The following is a 16,774-nucleotide window of genomic DNA, read 5'->3' as shown; positions in this document are numbered from 1 at the left end:
GGGGGAAAACGTGCGACGGAGAAGGACGTAGGGTCCGGTGCTGAACCCCAAACGTGGCGAGGCTTACTTGGAGACCTCTCTTGGAGGTGAGGTGAAATGAGGAGGATTTTATATCCATGGGTGTAGGTGACAAAGGGGTTGCCTAGGTTTTCTCATGCTCAGCGAGAGACTTTTTCTGTCCGTGCTATTTTTCCCGCCCAAAAGGCCCTCCCCACTCAGCGCAGTAGGGCTCGAGTCCTTTTGACTTCTCCGGCGCGCCGTCGCCAGAGAAGTTTGAGAGCGGGGTGTGGGGGTGGAGTCGGCCTTGCCCCGCTCCTTCCCCCACCCCCACCCCCAGGACGTCTGACGGTCCCCACTGCCATGGCGACGCTGCTGCGCGGGGTCCTGCGCCCGCTCTGCGCCTTCCGGGGCGGTCCCGGCCCTCCTGCAGGCAAGCGGCAGGGGCGCGGGAAGGAGGGCCGGGGACTTGCCCCGCTCCGCTCTTTTGACCGCGCGGCTGTTTTCTTGCCCCGCAGGTGTTCCCTTCAGAGCCGTGAGCCATGGCACCGGCCTGCTCTACCCCGAACACATCCCCACCTCCGTGCTGCAGAAGGTGCTGCTGGCCGCCGGCTCTGCCGGGATGGCGCTGTACGATCCCTATCGCCACGGTAAGGCAGCCTGCGCTGTAGGCGCTTTACTGGGGCAACTAGGGATCCGGAGTGATGCTGAAGCTCCAATGCTTTGGCCACCTGATGCGAAGAGCCAACTCATTGGAAAAGACCCCGATGCTGGGAAAGATTGAAGGCAGGAGGAGAAGCGGGGCACAGAGGATGAGATCGTTGGATGGCATCACCGACTCAATGGACATGAGTTTGAGCAAACTGCAGGAGATAGTGAAGGACAGGGAAGGCTGGCCTGTTGCAGTCCATGAGGTCGCTAAGAGTCGGACAGGACTGAGTGACTGAACAACAGCGGGGGTCCGGGGCCCGGTGTGCCCTTGCCTTGAAAGCCAGGCCATTGTCAGCCATTGTCAAAGCCTCCGCGTTTGCTTGGTTAACTGTAGATTAGACTAGGCCAGGGTACCCAAACCTGGCTGCAAGTTATAATCATCCGAAACATTCATAAAAATGTAGATGCCAGGGTCCCACCCTAAATTTACACAATTGGAATCTGCCAGGAGTGGGTAGGGGAGGATAGAAAGAAAGTGGAATCTGAGCTTCTGCCTTTTTAAACTGCTTCCTGGGAGATTCTGTTACCCAGACACACAGAACCTCTGGACTAGATAATTTATGAGCATCCATCAAATGATAACATCCTGTTAGCATTTGGGATCATGCATGGCACATAATAAATGCTCGATAAATGTTTGCTGGATGTTTTAATGGGACACTTTGGGATCCTACAGTGTTTTTCTCATGCCCTCTAGGATTCTTAGACCTGAAAGCACTGTTATTCTTTCCAGTAAAAATGATAATGCTGACTGCTCACTGAGTCCTTATTTTACTTGCTCACTGTGTTAAGTGTTCTATATGTGCAACCTTCTTGACTTTTAACATTAACCGTAAAAGAAAGGTATTACGTGCACTTCACATATTAGGATCCTGAAGATTGGAAACGTGAAGCAGTTTTCACACAGTCACCTACATTGTGATCAAAATGGGGCTTGAACCGAGCACTGTCTGATACCAGAGTCTATCCATCCACAGAGACGTGACATTCTGTCCTGATGATGGATGTGAAAGTGATTTATTAACTCTTTGGAACATGGTGCTAGCCAGAGCCACCTCACCCCATTAGACTGATAACAGTAATAACTGTAGCCGTACTGAGCTTTACTGGGTGTCAGGTGATTCACTGTTTAACTTGAATCTTCATAACTAAGAGCTAGATACTCTTATCATATATGAAATTAAGGTTTAGACCAGGTCAGATAATTTACCTAAGATCATAGCCTCCATTTGTCCCCATTTTTTTTCCTTTCAGACATGGTTGCAGTTCTGGGAGAGACCACAGGACGCCGTACCCTGAAGGTCCTCAGGGACCAGATGAAGAGGGATCCAGAGGGTGCCCAGATCCTGCAGTAGGTCCCAGCTCTGCCTGGGGGATTGAGGGCATTCTTTGGGGATTCTGATTTCTCTGGAATCACATGGTGTTCCTCTAGGGAACTCTTCTTGATACCATGGCCATGGATGGTTGCACAGGCTGGGCACTGCCCAACTCCATGGATGTCATTCACATAGACAACTCTGATGACCTCTGGACAGTGCAGTATGGTGGCCTCAGCCCTGTTCCAACAACAGGGCTCTTGTGCGTTCACTAATGTCCCATAGCATATGCTGCCTGTAACCTGCACCCCTGCAGTGCCCTGTGTGAATACCCAGATCACGTCTGAGGCCTATTTACCTAAGGCAGGAACCACAGCCTTAGCTTGTGGTAGTCTCTTCAGTCCCTGCCACTGGCCTGGCCAGTAGTAGAGGCTGCATTAGGACTTGACCCCGTTGCTGCCCTCTGCCCCTTCACCTCTCACACCCTTAATCTAGCTGGACCTTTCACCTGCCTTTGCTGGTGCCTTCCCAGTATCTGAGTCCTGCCTTCTGCTTCACAGGGAGCGTCCCCGGATCTCGCTGTCCACCCTCGACATGGGCAAGCTCCGGAGTCTGCCCGAGGGCTCCTTTGGCTGCGCATATCTCCATTTCCTGGATGTGAATGTGAGTCTCCAGCTTCTGTGCGTTTGGCAGTCACCAGGGAGGGCAGATGAATGGCACATGAGTAATGTCCTGAGGAACGAGGGGCCTGTGCTTCCACCATGGGCAGCACTGCCTTGCAGTCTCTCGTGCCAAGGCATTGGCATTTTCTGTGGTACAGGCACGTGGGCCAGGAACGTCGCTCCAAGCAATTACACTGCCCTGCACTTACTAACCTCTACTGAGTGCCCCATGGCGGGTTCACATGTGATCTCACTGAATTCCACCCCAACAACTCTGCCAAGATGAGGAAACTAAGGCTCAGAGAGGTTAAGCAACTTGCTGATTTCACAGGCCAGTATTAACGGAGGCAATATTCAAATCAGGATTATGCTCTTAACTATCACATCGTGTCCCCTGTTGTAGAGACAGTGTGCCCCTTGGGTGTGACAAGTTGTGACACTCTCCAACCCCAGCCAGAGAGGACACAGACTAGGGCGTCAGGACCCCCAACTACTGAGGAACTCATTCATTTCTTCAGAATCAGTCATGCGCCATCCACTGATCCAAGTGTGGCAACTTAGACAAGGTCTTGCCCTCATGGAACTAATATTCTAGTGGGGGACGGGTAGACCATAAAGCAGTAAAAGAAGAAAACTTTAATATGAAAATTCAGGCAAAATATTTATTTAGTACTTAAAACATACCAGATGGGACTTTTCCCGTGGTCCAGTGGCTGCCTTCCAGTGGCTGCCTTCCAGTTCAGTGCCCAGTTAGGGAACTAAGATCCTGCATGCCTCACAGTGCAGCCAAAAGAAGAAAAATCACACCAGTGTCCTCAGCAGCTGGGACACAGTGAATCAAACCAGGAAAGCACCTGTCCTTTGGGGCTTCTGTTCTCGTAGGTGCTGCTGTGAGGACGCCAGTCAACCCGATAGAGGGCAAAGGTGGGGTCGGGGTGGCTGGTGGCCCCTTCCCACAGGGTGGTCATAGGAGTCCCTGCCGAAACACCGTGTACCTCAGACTAGGAAGTGAAAGAAAGTGAAGTTGCTCAGCCGTGTCCGACTCTTTACGACCCCGTGGACTGTAGCCCACCAGGCTCCTCTGTCCATGGGATTCTCCGGGCAAGAATGCTGGAGTGGGGTGCCATTTCCTTCTCCAGGGGATCTTCCCGACCCAGGGATCAAACCCAGGTCTCCCGCATTGCAGGTGGACACTTTAACCTCTGAGCCACCAGGGAAGCACTCAGGCTAGGACTTGAACCCAGCCAAAACCCACAGTTGTGAAGCTCAGGTTCTTGATGTCTCATCACAGACAATTGAGAGGCAAAGTGGTAAGAAGTGGATTTATTCAGAGAGAAACTCACTTCACAGAGTGTGAGCCACCGCAGAAGGCGAGAGTGGTGGCCTCTAAATGTGGCAGACTTCGTTCTTTCATGGGCTGGGTAATTTCATAGGCTAATGAATGGGAGGATTATTGCAACCATTTTGGGGAAGGGGTGGAGATTTCCAGGAGGCTGAGGAGGAGTCAGTTCGGAGGAGAACTGGGGAAGAGCATTCTGAGCGGAGGAGCTGGCGAGTGCCAGGCTATGTGTGTTTAGGAAAAGGAAAACTGATCCACGTGGCCAGTATAGCTTCACAGGAATGAGTTGTGGGGAGGCCCCCAGTGAGCTGGGAGGTCGGCCTAGCTCAGCCAGGCCCTGCACACCACAGGAAGTATTACCCCGAAACTGGGTTACCCCCAAAGCCATTTCTTGGTGGGTGTTGAGCCTGAAGATACAACCAAACCAAAGATCAGGAGAAGGAAGGATTTGTTACTTGCAGTGTGTATCAGAGAAGGCAATGGCAACCCACTCCAGTATTCTTGCCTAGAGAATCCCTTGGACAGGGACTTCCCTGGTGGTCCAGTGGCTAAGACTCTGCGCTCCCAATGCAGGGGGCCTGGGTTCGATCCCTGGACAAGGAGCTAGATCCCACATGCAGCAACTAAGACCCAGTGCAGCCAAATTAAAATAAATAAATGATTAAAAAAAAAAAGAATCCCTTGAACAGAGGAGCTGGTGGGCTGCTGTCCATGGGGTCACACAGAATCGGACACGACTGAAGCGACTCAGCATGCATGCATGCATGCATGCATGGAGAAGACCAGGGATCTTTCCCAAAACATTGTCTGTTATCAGCAAAACTGGGGAAACTTTAAGCTAACAGTATATTCATATTCATGAAGGGGCTTGTTGTAGTTCAGAATTCCATAGACAGAGGAGCCTGGTGGGTTACAGCCCAGTTCAGTTCAGTCGCTCAGTTGTGTCCGACTCTTTGCGACTCCATGGACTGCAGCACGCCAGGCTTCCCTGTCCATCACCAACTCCTAGAGCTTGCTTAAACTCATGTTTACTGAGTTAGTGATGCCATCCAACCATCTCCTCCTCTGTCATCCCTTTCTCCTCCTGCCTTCAATCATTCCCAGCACCAGGGTCTTTTCTAATGAGTCAGCTCCTTGCACCAGGTGGCCAAAGGATTGGAGCTTCAGCTTCAGCATCAGTCCTTCCAATGAATATTTAGGACAGATTTCTTTGAGGATTGACTGGTTTGATCTCCTTGCAGTCTAAGGGACTCTCAAGAGTCTTCTCCAACACCACGGTTCAAAATCATAAATTCTTCGGCGCTCAGCTTTCTTTATGGTTCAACTCTCACATGCATAATCACTGGAAGAACCATAGCTTTGACTAGATGGACCTTTGTTGGCAAAGTAATGTCTCTGCTTTAAAGTATGCTGTCTAGGTTTATCATAGCTTTTCTTCCAAGGAGTAACCATCTTTTAATTTCATGGCTGCAGTCACCATCTGCAGTGATTTTGGAGCCCAAGAAAATAAAAGTCTCACTTTTTCCATTGTTTCCCCATCTATTTGCCTTGAGGTGATGGGACCAGATGCCATGATCTTCATTTTCTGAATGTCGAATTTTAAGCCAGCTTTTTCACTCTCCTCTTTCACCTTCACCAAGAGGCTCTTTAGTTCCTCTTCACTTTCTGCCATAATGGTGATATCATCTGCATATCTGAGGTTATTGATATTTCTCCTGGCAATCTTGATTCCAGCTTCTGCTTCATCCAGCCTGGCATTTCGCATGATGTACTCTGCGTATACTCTTGCAAACTCTGGGAGTTGGTGATGGACAGGGAAGACTGGCATGCTGCAGTCCTTGGGGTCACAGAGTCGAACATGAATGAGCAACTGAACTGAACTCTGCATATCAGTTAAATAAGCAGGGTGACAATATACAGCCTTGACATACTCCTTTCCCAATTTTGTTGTTCCATGTCCAGTTCTAACTGTCCTTTCTTGATCTGCATATAGAGGTCAAGAGGCAGGTAAGCTGGTCTGGTATTCCTATCTCTTGAAGAATTTTCGTTTGTTGTGATCTACACAGTCAAAGGCTTTAGCACAGTCAATGAAGCAGAAGTAGATATTTTTCTGGAATTCTTTTGCTTTTTCTGTGATCCAACCAATGTTGCCAATTTGATCTCTGGTTCCTCTGCTTTTTCTAAATCCAGCTTGAACATCTGGAAGTTTTCAGTTCACATACTGTTGAAGCCTAGCTTGGAGAATTTTGAGCATTACTTTGCTAGCGTGTGAAATGAGTGCAATTGTGCAGTAGTTTGAACATCCTTTGGCATTGCCTTTCTTTGGGGTTGGAATGAAAACTGACCTTTTCTAGTCCTGTGGCCACTGCTGAGTTTTCCAAATTTGCTGGCATATTGAGTGCAGCACTTTCACAGCATCATCTTTCAGGATTTGAAATAGCTCAGCTGGAATTCCATCACGTCCACTAGCTTTGTTCATAGTGATGCTTCCTAAGGCCCACTTGACTTCTCATTCTAGGAGTCTGGCTCTAGGTGAGTGATCACACCATTGTAGTTATCTGGGTCATTAAGATTTTTTTGTATAATTCTGTGTATTCTTGCCACCTCTTCTTGATATCTTCTACTTCTTTTAGTTCCATACTGTTTCTGTCCTTTATCGAGCCCATCTTTGCATGAAATGTTCCCTTGGTATCTCTAATTTTCTTGACGAGATCTCTTTAGTCTTTCCCATTCTATTGTTTCCTCTATTTCTTTGCATTGATCACTGAGGAAGTGATTCTCTCTCCTCGTTATTTTTTGGAACTCTGCATTCAAGTGGTGGAACTCTGCATTCAAGTGTGTATATCTCTCCTTTTCCCCTTTGACTATCACCTCTCTTTTCTCAGTTATTTGTAAGGCCTCCTCAGACAATCATTTTGCCTTTTTGCATTTCTTTTCCTTGGGATTGTTTTGATCACTGCCCCCTGTACAGTGTCACGAACCTGTGTCCATAGTTCTTCAGGCAGTCTATCAGATCTTGAGCAGAGAATTCAGCATAGAATTGGGGCAAAGGTCAACAGGGTCCAAGTCTTAGTTGATTGATATCAGGAGAGTCAGAGAAGGTCAACATCATCATATCTTAGGTTTTAACTAGTCTGGGATCTTAGCATGTAGATACCACCCTCCACCTGGGTGGAGGCCTTAGTTTCTATAGAACGTGTAAAGATACATATCAGATTGTTAATGTATATTCTTTGAGGCGGAACTGGGACTCTTTTCTCATTGAACTGTTATCTCCTGATGGCTCAGACAGTAAGGAGTCTGCCTACAGTGCAGGAAAGCCAGATTCAATCCCTGGGTTGGGAAGATCCCCTGGAGAAGAAATGGCAACCTGCTCCAGTATTCTTGCCTGGAGAATCCCATGGACAGAGGAGCCTCAGATCAGATCAGTCTCTCAGTCGTGTCCGACTCTTTGCAACCCCATGAATCGCAGCACGCCAGGCCTCCCTGTCCATCACCAACTCCCAGAGTTCACTGAGACTCACGTCCATCGAGTCAGGGATGCCATCCAGCCATCTCATACTCTGTTGTCCCCTCTCATCCTCTGTTGTCCCCTTCTCCTCTTGCTCCCAATCCCTCCCAGCATCAGAGTCTTTTCCAATGAGTCAACTCTTCGAATGAGGTGGCCAAAGTACTGGAGTTTCAGCTTTAGCATCATTCCTTCCAAAGAAATCCCAGGGCTGATCTCCTTCAGAATGGACTGGTTGGATCTCCTTGCAGTCCAAGGGACTCTCAAGAGTCTTCTCCAACACCACAGTTCAAAAGCATCAATCCTTCGGCGCTCAGCTTTCTTCACAGTCCAACTCTCACATCCATACATGACCACAGGAAAAACCATAGCCTTGACTAGACGAACCTTTGTTAGCAAAGTAATGTCTCTGCTTTTTAATATGCTGTCTAGGTTGGTCATAACTTTTCTTCCAAAGAGTAAGTGTCTTAATTTCATGGCTGCAGTCACCATCTGCAGTGATTTTGGAACCCCCAAAAATAAACTCTGTCACTGTTTCCACTATTTCCCCATCTATTTCCCATGAAGTGATGGGACCAGATGCCATGATCTTCATTTTCTGAATGTTGAGCTTTAAGCCAACTTTTTCACTCTCCTCTTTCACTTTCATCAAGAGGCTTTTTAGTTCCTCTTCACTTTCTACCATAAGGGTGGTGTCATCTGCATATCTGAGGTTATTGATATTTCTCCCGGCAATCTTGATTCCAGCTTGTGTTTCTTCCAGTCCAGCGTTTCTCATGATGTACTCTGCATAGAAGTTAAATAAGCAGGGTGACAATATACAGCCTTGACATACTCCTTTTCCTATTTGGAACCAGTCTGTTGTTCCATGTCCAGTTCTAACTGTTGCTTCCTGACCTGCATACAAATTTCTCAAGAGGCAGATCAGGTGGTCTGGTATTCCCATCTCTTTCAGAATTTTCCACAGTTTATTGTGATCCACAGTCAAAAGCTTTGGCATAGTCAATTAAGCAGAAATAGATGTTTTTCTGGAACTCTCTTGGTTTTTCCATGATCCAGCGGATGTTGGCAATTTGATCTCTGGTTCCTCTGCCTTTTCTAAAACCAGCTTGAACATCAGGAAGTTCACAGTTCACATATTGCTGAAGCCTGGCTTGCAGAATTTTGAGCATTACTTTACTAGCGTGTGAGATCAGTGCAACTGTGCGGTAGTTTGAGCATTCTTTGGCATTGTCTTTCTTTGGGATTGGAATGAAAACTCACCTTTTCCAGTCCTGTGGCCACTGCTGAGTTTTCCAAATTTGCTGGTATATTGAGTGCAGCACTTTCACAGCATCATCTTTCAGGATTTGGAATAGCTCAACTGGAATTCTGTCACCTCCACTGGCTTTGTTCGTAGTGATGCTTTCTAAGGCCCACTTGACTTCACATTCCAGGATGTGTGGCTCTAGGTGAGTGATCACACCATCGTGATTGTCTTGGTCGTGAAGATCTCTTTTGTACAGTTCTTCTGTGTATTCTTGCCATCTCTTCTTAATATCTTCTGCTTCTGTTAGGTCCATACCATTTCTGTCCTTTATCAAGCCCATCTTTGCATGAAATGTTCCTTTGGTATCTCTGATTTTCTTGAAGAGATCTCTAGTCTTTCCCATTCTGTTGTTTCCCTCTATTTCTTTGCATTAGTTGCTGAAGAAGGCTTTCTTATCTCTTCTTGCTATTCTTTGGAACTCTGCATTCAGATGTTTATATCTTTCCTTTTCTTATTTGCTTTTCGCTTCTCTTCTTTTCACAGCTATTTGTAAGGCCTCCCCAGCCTAGGGAGCTACAGTCCGTGGGGTCAAAAGGGTCAGACATGACTGAGCAACTAACACTTTCACTTCTCTTTCATTGTTTCTTGACTGCTTTTCCTCTGTTCCTGCATCCCTTTATTCCTTTAAGATCATTAATTACTGAGACATTTTGAAGGGCAAGCATTGTGTCCAGGCTTAGATCCCAAGTTGACTTAGGCCAAAATGGCTTCTCTAGTGAGAAGTATGTCATGCCTAGTTCTCTTTAAGTCAAGAATGTCATGCCTGGTTCTCTTTCTCCATGGGCCCCTTACCCTATCTGCTTAGAGACAAAGTCTGTATTTTGTAATAGAAGCAATAGGAAGCCATTGAAGTTTCGAGCCAGGTAGTAACATGATCTGCTTTATAAAAGGACCTTAGGATACAGCAGGGCAGAGTCCCCGTTCCTACCCTTCCCTGCCTCCAGCACATCCACTTCCCATCACAGTACCTCTGTCAGGTCGCCATCCAGTCCAGCTGCAGGAGCCAACCAGGCTGGAGGAGGTGAAAGAGTGAGCAAAGATTGCTCTCGAGCTGGGTTTCTCAACCTTGCCATTGTTGACTTTGGGGCTGGAGAATTGTTTGTTGTAGGGCAGCGCTGTGCATTGTAGGAAACATCCCTGGCCTCTACGTGCTAGATTCCAGTAGCACTGGCCCCACTAAGTTGTGACAGCCTTAAATGGCTCCAGGCACTGCAGCTATCCCCGGGTAGATGGTTGAGAAGTCTGCTTTAGATTTTGTCCCTGAGAAAATAATCATCTTCCTATCCTCTGCTGTACTGCTCCCTGTTGCCCACGCCCCATATTATACCATCGCCCAGAAATTTCACCAAGATGCAAGTTTATTTCATCAGTGGGAACTCCACCAGGGTGACCTGCTCCAGGTACCACCTAGAAAAGGATATTCTCCTTCTGAAGTCCCCCAGAGCCTTTTGTCCTGTTGTTGTAGAGGGGATGGGACTGCCAAGGCCTCCCTGGGCAGCTTGCTCAGCCACAGCCTTAAGTAACAGCCCTGGAGATTGTGACACTTCTAGAGTATAGACACCTGGCAGCCCACAAAATGTAAGGGAACACCTTTGTCTCAGTGGAGGTTTAGATCAAAGGTCAAGGTCAGGCCACCTTCCCTGAGACTGACTGCTAGCCTTTCTTTCCATCTTTAAAGCTCTGGGCAAATCACTTGACCTCTGAGCCTCAGACTCTTTTATCTGAGGTGAGGAAACCTCATGTTTAACTTCCAGGGCACTTATATGGCTGATTAATAATGGCTGTTAAGGCTTTAGAATCCAGCAGGCTGTGTTCGGAATCCTGACTCAGCCACTTGATTAGCTGTGTGATCTCTGACAAAGTTACTTTATCTCTCCTTTTTTTCTTATCTGTATCTGAGGCTGATAGCAATATCTCCTCCCAGGTGGCCTCAGGACGTGGCATGACGGTATGTACAGAGGACTTCATACAGTGCTGAAACATAGTAGGTGTCAGCCGTCACTGACCAGCTTCAGCTTCACACAGCAGACAGAACTCTATAGAAGAAATTAGAACCAGGGACCCAATGAAGTCACAAACACAGACCGTGGCATTGGGCTAGTAGCCCCCAAAATAAAGACACCAAATCCCTTGACCTCTGGACAGGCTGAGCTCATGCTCTGAAACTAGGAAGACCTACTCTGCATGGTGCGGCTGAGAACTCGAAGAGGCAGTGGGCGGAAACAGAAGGACAGCTGGTATCCCTGCCTGGGGTCAGAAAGTGCCTGGGGCTGGCCTTTTACTCCTGCATTTACAGGAGGTTGATTCCCAGGCCTTGGAGACAGAACAAGAGAGCCCTGTCCTGGGCTGATGACCAGCTGCTGCAGCACTGTTTACGGAGATAGCATGCACACTATAAAGGGAATTTAGAATCTGCTGCCATCAGATAAACAAAATAGAAACAGGTAGAATTACTTTTAATAACATATCTTGTTTTCGTGTGCTAAAATACCATTTCTGTATGTAATCGATACTATAAAATTATGAAATTTCACATTATTCTTGTCATGCCGAGTCTTGGAGCTCCAGTGTGTATTTCACACATGCAGCGCATCTCAGTTGGCACTTGTCACCTTAAGCCTTGGTGGCTGCCATGATTGGCTGCTGTACCCGACAGTGCTGGTGTGAACGAGAGACATTAACGATCACGTGCACCAAACAGCACGACACAGTCATGTCAGACGCCACAAAAAAGGACCGGGCGCTCTAAGAGACCATAACGTGGACCTGATCTGTCTGAAGGTCAGGGGTAGCCTCCTGCAGAAGGGACACTTAAGCCAGGTTGTAAAGGACAGGTAGGAATTGTCAAGGTGAAAGAGCACCCTAGGCTGGGAGCAGCTCATCTGAAGAAGTGGGGGCCTTGGGTGCTTCTTTGCTTCCCCCCTTCATTTTATTTCCAGTTGTGGTTCAAAAAAAACACCACCACCATAAGATTTACTACCTTAATCATCTCTCAATGGGCAGTTCAGTAGTGTGTTAAGTATAGTCACACTGTTGTGAAACCAATCACCGGAGCTTTTTCATCTTGTAAAAACTGAAACTCTGTATATCAGAAAACACCTCCTGCTTCCCTCTCCCCACCAGGGGTTTCTGAGATCAGCAGGGGCTGTACATTCTGTGTGAGTTGAGGTAGACCAAGGGGGCACCCCCTATATTCCCTGCCTGCAGACTCCCCTGTCAGCAGGTGCAGACAGACCTCAACTCCGGAGATAGTTCTGCTGGGGTGTGAATTTGGTGGCGTGGTTGAGAGTCGAGGAGAGGCTGGAAAATTGGACCCCGGGAACCACGAGGAAGGGGTCTAGGGAGGGCTCATGGTTGTCAGGGGGCTTCCCCAGTGGCTCAGAATGTAAAGAATCTGCCTGCAATGCAGGAGACCCGGGTTCGATCCCTAGGTCTGAAAGATTCCCCTGGAGAAGGAAATGGCAACCCACTCCAGTATTCTTGGCCTGGAAAATCCCATGGATGAAGAAGCCTGGCAGGCTACAGGCCATGGGGTCGTAAAGAGTCGGACACGACTGAGCAATTTCACTTTCATGATCATCAGAGGGTCTCCCCAGACACCCGCGCACCCACCCGCTTCGTGGACGATGAGGAGCTAGCATACGTGATCCAGCGGTACCGGGAGATCCATGACATGCTCCACACCCTGCTGGGCATGCCCACCAACATCCTGGGTGAGTGCTGGCCAACCGGCAGCCCCTGGATGCTTCCAGAGTGGGGGTGGGGCGGAGCATACCCAGTGAGGGGCCTGGGTGGGGCCGGGCCCTCCATTCAGCCTGTCTCCCAGTCTATCTGCAAGGCCAGGTCAGGGCACACCTGTTTCAGCTGCTCACCAGTTAGCTGACCTGGTGCCTCATTTTTCACTTTACCCAAACATCATGGTGTATCTGGGCCACACATCCCCATCCTCTGCCCCAGTGCCTCTGACAGCTCCTACACTGACGTGGCAGTGTCCAGACACCTGGGCTCCCCACGCTCTGAAACCCTCAGCTATTCCCGGAGGCCTGGACTCCTCAGCCTGGCTTTTGGAGTCCCGCACCCTGACCCCAAGCTTCCTTTCCAGCCCTTGCCTCCTCCTGCTCTTTCTTGTACCCTCTTCCCCCTACCCCAAGCCAAGTGCCCCAAGGACCAGCACAGGCCGGGACTGGGCACTGCTGACCCCCTCGGTAGAGATCAGAGTGGAGCAGACGCCTCACCATGTCCTGAGCATCACTGGCCTCTCCTCCCCCGGCCCGTCCTCACTTCTCACTCACTTCCCCACCCTGCCTGCCAGGGGAGATCGTGGTGAAATGGTTTGAGGCTGTCCAGACCGGCCTGCCCATGTGCGTCCTGAGTGCACTCTTTGGACCGATCCGACTCAGCGCCCAGTAAGTTCTCAAGTGCTGAGGGGTCGGGGGAAGGTGCAGGGCTCCAGGAAATGGGAAGAGCCCACAGCCTTTCTGAGCAGCCCCAGTGGATCTCAGGAAGCCAGGATGGGAGGGCTGGGGCAGAGTGTGAACGTGGCCCAGTGCAGGGGCTCCAGGATGAGGCTTCGTGAAGCTTGGACGCTTCATAGAACTTGAGGTCGTTTCTCGGGCCAGGCCCCAGTTATCAAGTGAGAACAGCCGGGTCAGGAAACCTGGGGCCGGGGGTGGGGGGCGGTGCGTGGGGGGTGTGGGTTCCTGGGGATGCAGTCTGGCATTAGTTTCTGGAGGTGGGGGAGCCCTCGATTTAAAGCTGGGCTTTGGTGTGTTCAAAATGTGTGGCTTTGAGCACAGGGCTTTTACCTCACTGAGCTTCTGCTTCCTCATCTGAAAAGTGGGGCTGGGAATTGCCTCCTCTTGTCTGTGCGGATTAACTGAGGACACGTCCGTCGGCTCAGGGCAGGTGGCGTGCCCCGCGCTCAGGACCCCGGGTCCTCTGTCTTCTCTCTCCTCTGCGGCCCCACAGGAGCCTACAATTGCTGATCTCGGAGCTGATCCCATGGGCAGTTGAGAATGGCCGCAGAGCCCCGTGTGTCCTCAACGTGTACTACGAGCGGCGCTGGGAACAGCCCCTGCAGGCTCTGCGGCAGGAGCTGGGCATCACGGAGCCACCCCTGTGTGTGGAGGGCCTGGTGTAGACCCTGAGCGCCTGAGGCCCCGCCCCACCCCCCGCTTCCTCCGGGGGTGGAGCACATCTGTGCCAGCACCCAGGTTCCTCTGTGAACTCTGACCCTTGGACGTCACTCATCATAATTTATCAGAGGGAGCAGCCAGTGGAGCTCCTGGGGAGCCAGAAGTGAACCTCGAGTGCTCAGGGATTGCTCAAGTCCACAACCCATGTGCCCGACCCCTCCCTGCCTGCCAGCATTCTCTGGGTGCCAGCCTGGGGGAGTCTTCACAGGGGGAAGGGCTACCTTTTATTCCCAAGGCCTGAGGAAGAGGGAGGCAGAGGGGGAGGCGGGTCTCTGCTGTCTGAATAAAGGCTCCCATCAGGTCCCGTGTCTGCTTCTACCATCTCTTCCTGGTGCTGCCCATGACCCTGGCAGGCTTGGACCTTTGAGCACTGAGGGCAGACACTCCCTCCAGCCAGAGCTTCTGCTGCTTTTCCCTGCTCCTCTGGGATTCAAATTCCCCACTCCTCCTCCACCTTCTAGCAGAGGGACTTAGGGCCGATCCCTTCCGCTCTGTGGACCTGTTGCATCATCAGTAGAAGGGATTGAAGTGGCCCTCACCTCCCAGGGCTGCTCTGGGGGTTCATGAGGTGATGCCCAGAGAAGGGGCCCAAGCAGGAGCTGTTCTTGCTGTGTTCGCAGTGGGAGGAGGCAGCTGTGAGACTGCAGGCTCCCTTTGGAGTAGGCAGCCAGGCATTTTCCTCAAGTCAGAGCCAAGAAATGTGGACAGGCAGGGTGAAGAGCATTGTCAAAAGGGTAGGCGGCCCTGTCTTGGGATTTACAGCCAGAAGGACTCCCAGAGTCTTTAGAAGTTTTGGAGGCCAGCTCCTCATTGTGTGGGTAGGGCGATGGAAGGCCCAGATGTAAGCAAGGAGGTGTCCGGAGAAAGCAGAACACAGGCCACACAGCCTGGCTGGTTCTGTGCTGCAGCCTCCCTGTGGATAATAAGGACTGCGGTTTACGGCCGTACCTCAGTGCGTTACCACATCGACACCTCCAGCAACGCAAGGACAGAGGTGGTACCATCACCTGTATTTCGAGGCAGTAGGAGTGGAGATAGGGCTGGAGTCAGGGACTGTCCGGAGACCTGGCTGGCACAGCCACCCCAGTGCCTCAGCCTTCCTCACACCCATCATGTACCCAGTCCAGCGCTCCCAGAGGTGGAGGGAGGGTTTGGGAGGCTGGAGGCCTACATTGAAACCATGGCCTTTTCAAGAGGGAAGCCTTGTCCTGAGCGCTTTGAATATCCACAGAGGAGCAGGTCGGGGCGAGCTCCCTGTACCTCATCCATCTTCGCAGTACAGGCCACCTTTCCAGACCTGCCAGCTGCTTCCCCGGGCCCCGAGCACCTCCACCCTGAGGTCTGGAAAAGTTGATGGTTGTGGGGGAAGGGCAGACCCTCAGATGGTCTCTGCCCAGCTAGCGAGCTCACCTGCTCCGGCCACTTGGTGCCTGGTGACCCCGGGCCTTCACGACCCTCAAGAGATTGGGCCCCCAGGCACCAGGGTGAGCTGGCGAGGGGGCCTGGTCTCCAGCTCACGGTGGGAAGAAAATGACAGTGGAATAGCTGCAACATCCTAAGCTCTTCCCGCAGCCCTGGAGACCCGGAATCTTCCCTCCTTCGTCCAAATAAACCACGGTGGTGGTCTTCCTACCTTTGAGAACACCACGTCCTAGGTCGTAATGTGGTCAGCTCCTTGTCATTCACACCAGTACTCAAACGTCACCTCCAAGGGGGCTTCCCAGACCACCTTGTCTGAAACCGTCTCTTCGTCCTCATGCCCTCTCATCAAGGATTTTCTTTATGGTGCTCACCACACCCGGGGATAACCTCGTTTGTTAGAGCTGGGTGCTCCCAGAGAGCAGTGACCTTTCTCTTCACTGTTGGGAACCACTGCCTGGCTGGCAGTTGGGGCTTGCTGCTTCATGGTTGGAGTAATGGTGCTGAGCACCCCGCTGGCAAGATCTCATTCAGTCCCCACAACAACCGCATTTTGCAGTGAGGGTCTCAGGTCTGGGGAGTACCCTAAGGTCACACACAACAGACTTTCCATGATTATGAGTGTTTTATTTTTCTGAGAGATTTGAAGATTTTCTAAGAGGTTCATTTGTATGTTTTTATTAGTAACCAATGTGAAAAATGTTCTCAGTTGCCTACAATGTAAAATAATGGAAATTTCTTAGAAGTATAATCAGTGTTATCTTTTTGAGCAGCAGTTTGGCAGTAACTATCAAAATTTTGAGTGTGTAAAGCTTTTGAAATGATATAACTTGCCAATGGGATTTTACCTCTTGTTCAGTTGCTAAGTTGTGTCCAGCACTTTGGGACCCCATGGACTGCAGAACACCAGGCTTCCCTGTCCTTCACTGTGGCCAGGAGTTTGCTCAAATTCATGTCTATTGAGTCAGTGATGCTATCTAACTGTTTCATCCTCCACTTCCCCCTTCTCCTTTTGCCATTAGTCTTTCCCAGCATCAGGGTCTTTTTCTAATGAGTCGGCTCTTTGCATCAGGTGGCCAAAGTATTAGAGCTTCAGCTTTAGCACCAGTCCTTCCAGTGAATATTCAGGGTTGATTTCCCTTAGGATTGACCGGTTTGATCTCCTTTCTGTCCAAGGGACTCTCAACAGTCTTTGCCAGCACCATAATTCAAAAGCATCCACTCTTCGGCGCTCAGCCTTCTTTATGGTCCAACTCTCACATCCATACATGACTACTGGAAAAACCATAGTTTTGACTATAAGGACTTCTGTTGGCAG

General features: G+C 50.1%; 1 protein-coding gene across 3 annotated transcripts; it reads left to right on the top strand.

The window, feature by feature from the left end:
• Nucleotides 1-101: 101 nt before the first annotated feature.
• On the top strand, nucleotides 102-14,338 carry COQ4 (coenzyme Q4). Of its 3 annotated transcripts, XM_070378906.1 has the most exons (8): nucleotides 154-430; nucleotides 516-647; nucleotides 1,963-2,059; nucleotides 2,585-2,687; nucleotides 10,767-10,790; nucleotides 12,426-12,555; nucleotides 13,155-13,248; nucleotides 13,811-14,338. In XM_070378906.1, exons 1-8 carry the CDS (start codon nucleotides 361-363, stop codon nucleotides 13,980-13,982), a joined length of 822 nt encoding a protein of 273 aa, XP_070235007.1. In that variant the 5' UTR covers nucleotides 154-360; the 3' UTR covers nucleotides 13,983-14,338. The 3 variants fall into 3 exon arrangements, with proteins under 3 accessions (XP_070235008.1, XP_070235007.1, XP_014337933.1); XM_070378907.1 differs by lacking the exons at nucleotides 13,155-13,248; nucleotides 13,811-14,338 and adding an exon at nucleotides 12,945-13,144 and having other exon boundaries at nucleotides 102-430; XM_014482447.2 differs by lacking the exon at nucleotides 10,767-10,790 and having other exon boundaries at nucleotides 212-430.
• The last annotated feature ends 2,436 nt before the right edge of the window (nucleotides 14,339-16,774 follow it).

The sequence above is a fragment of the Bos mutus genome, chromosome 11 (genome assembly GCF_027580195.1).
Source record: "Bos mutus isolate GX-2022 chromosome 11, NWIPB_WYAK_1.1, whole genome shotgun sequence".
Lineage (NCBI taxonomy): Eukaryota > Metazoa > Chordata > Mammalia > Artiodactyla > Bovidae > Bos > Bos mutus.
The sequence above is the reverse complement of the archived record's forward strand: the minus strand, read 5'-3'. Positions and strand labels throughout refer to the sequence as shown.

Excerpts from the sequence above, each read along its gene's own strand:
- COQ4 (XM_070378906.1), top strand. The coding sequence starts at position 361 with ATGGCGACGCTGCTGCGCGGGGTCCTGCGCCCGCTCTGCGCCTTCCGG. Across the intron at positions 431-515 it reads CGGTCCCGGCCCTCCTGCAG|GTGTTCCCTTCAGAGCCGTG; the intron begins GCAAGCGGCAGG and ends CTTGCCCCGCAG. Across the intron at positions 12,556-13,154 it reads CATGCCCACCAACATCCTGG|GGGAGATCGTGGTGAAATGG; the intron begins GTGAGTGCTGGC and ends CCTGCCTGCCAG.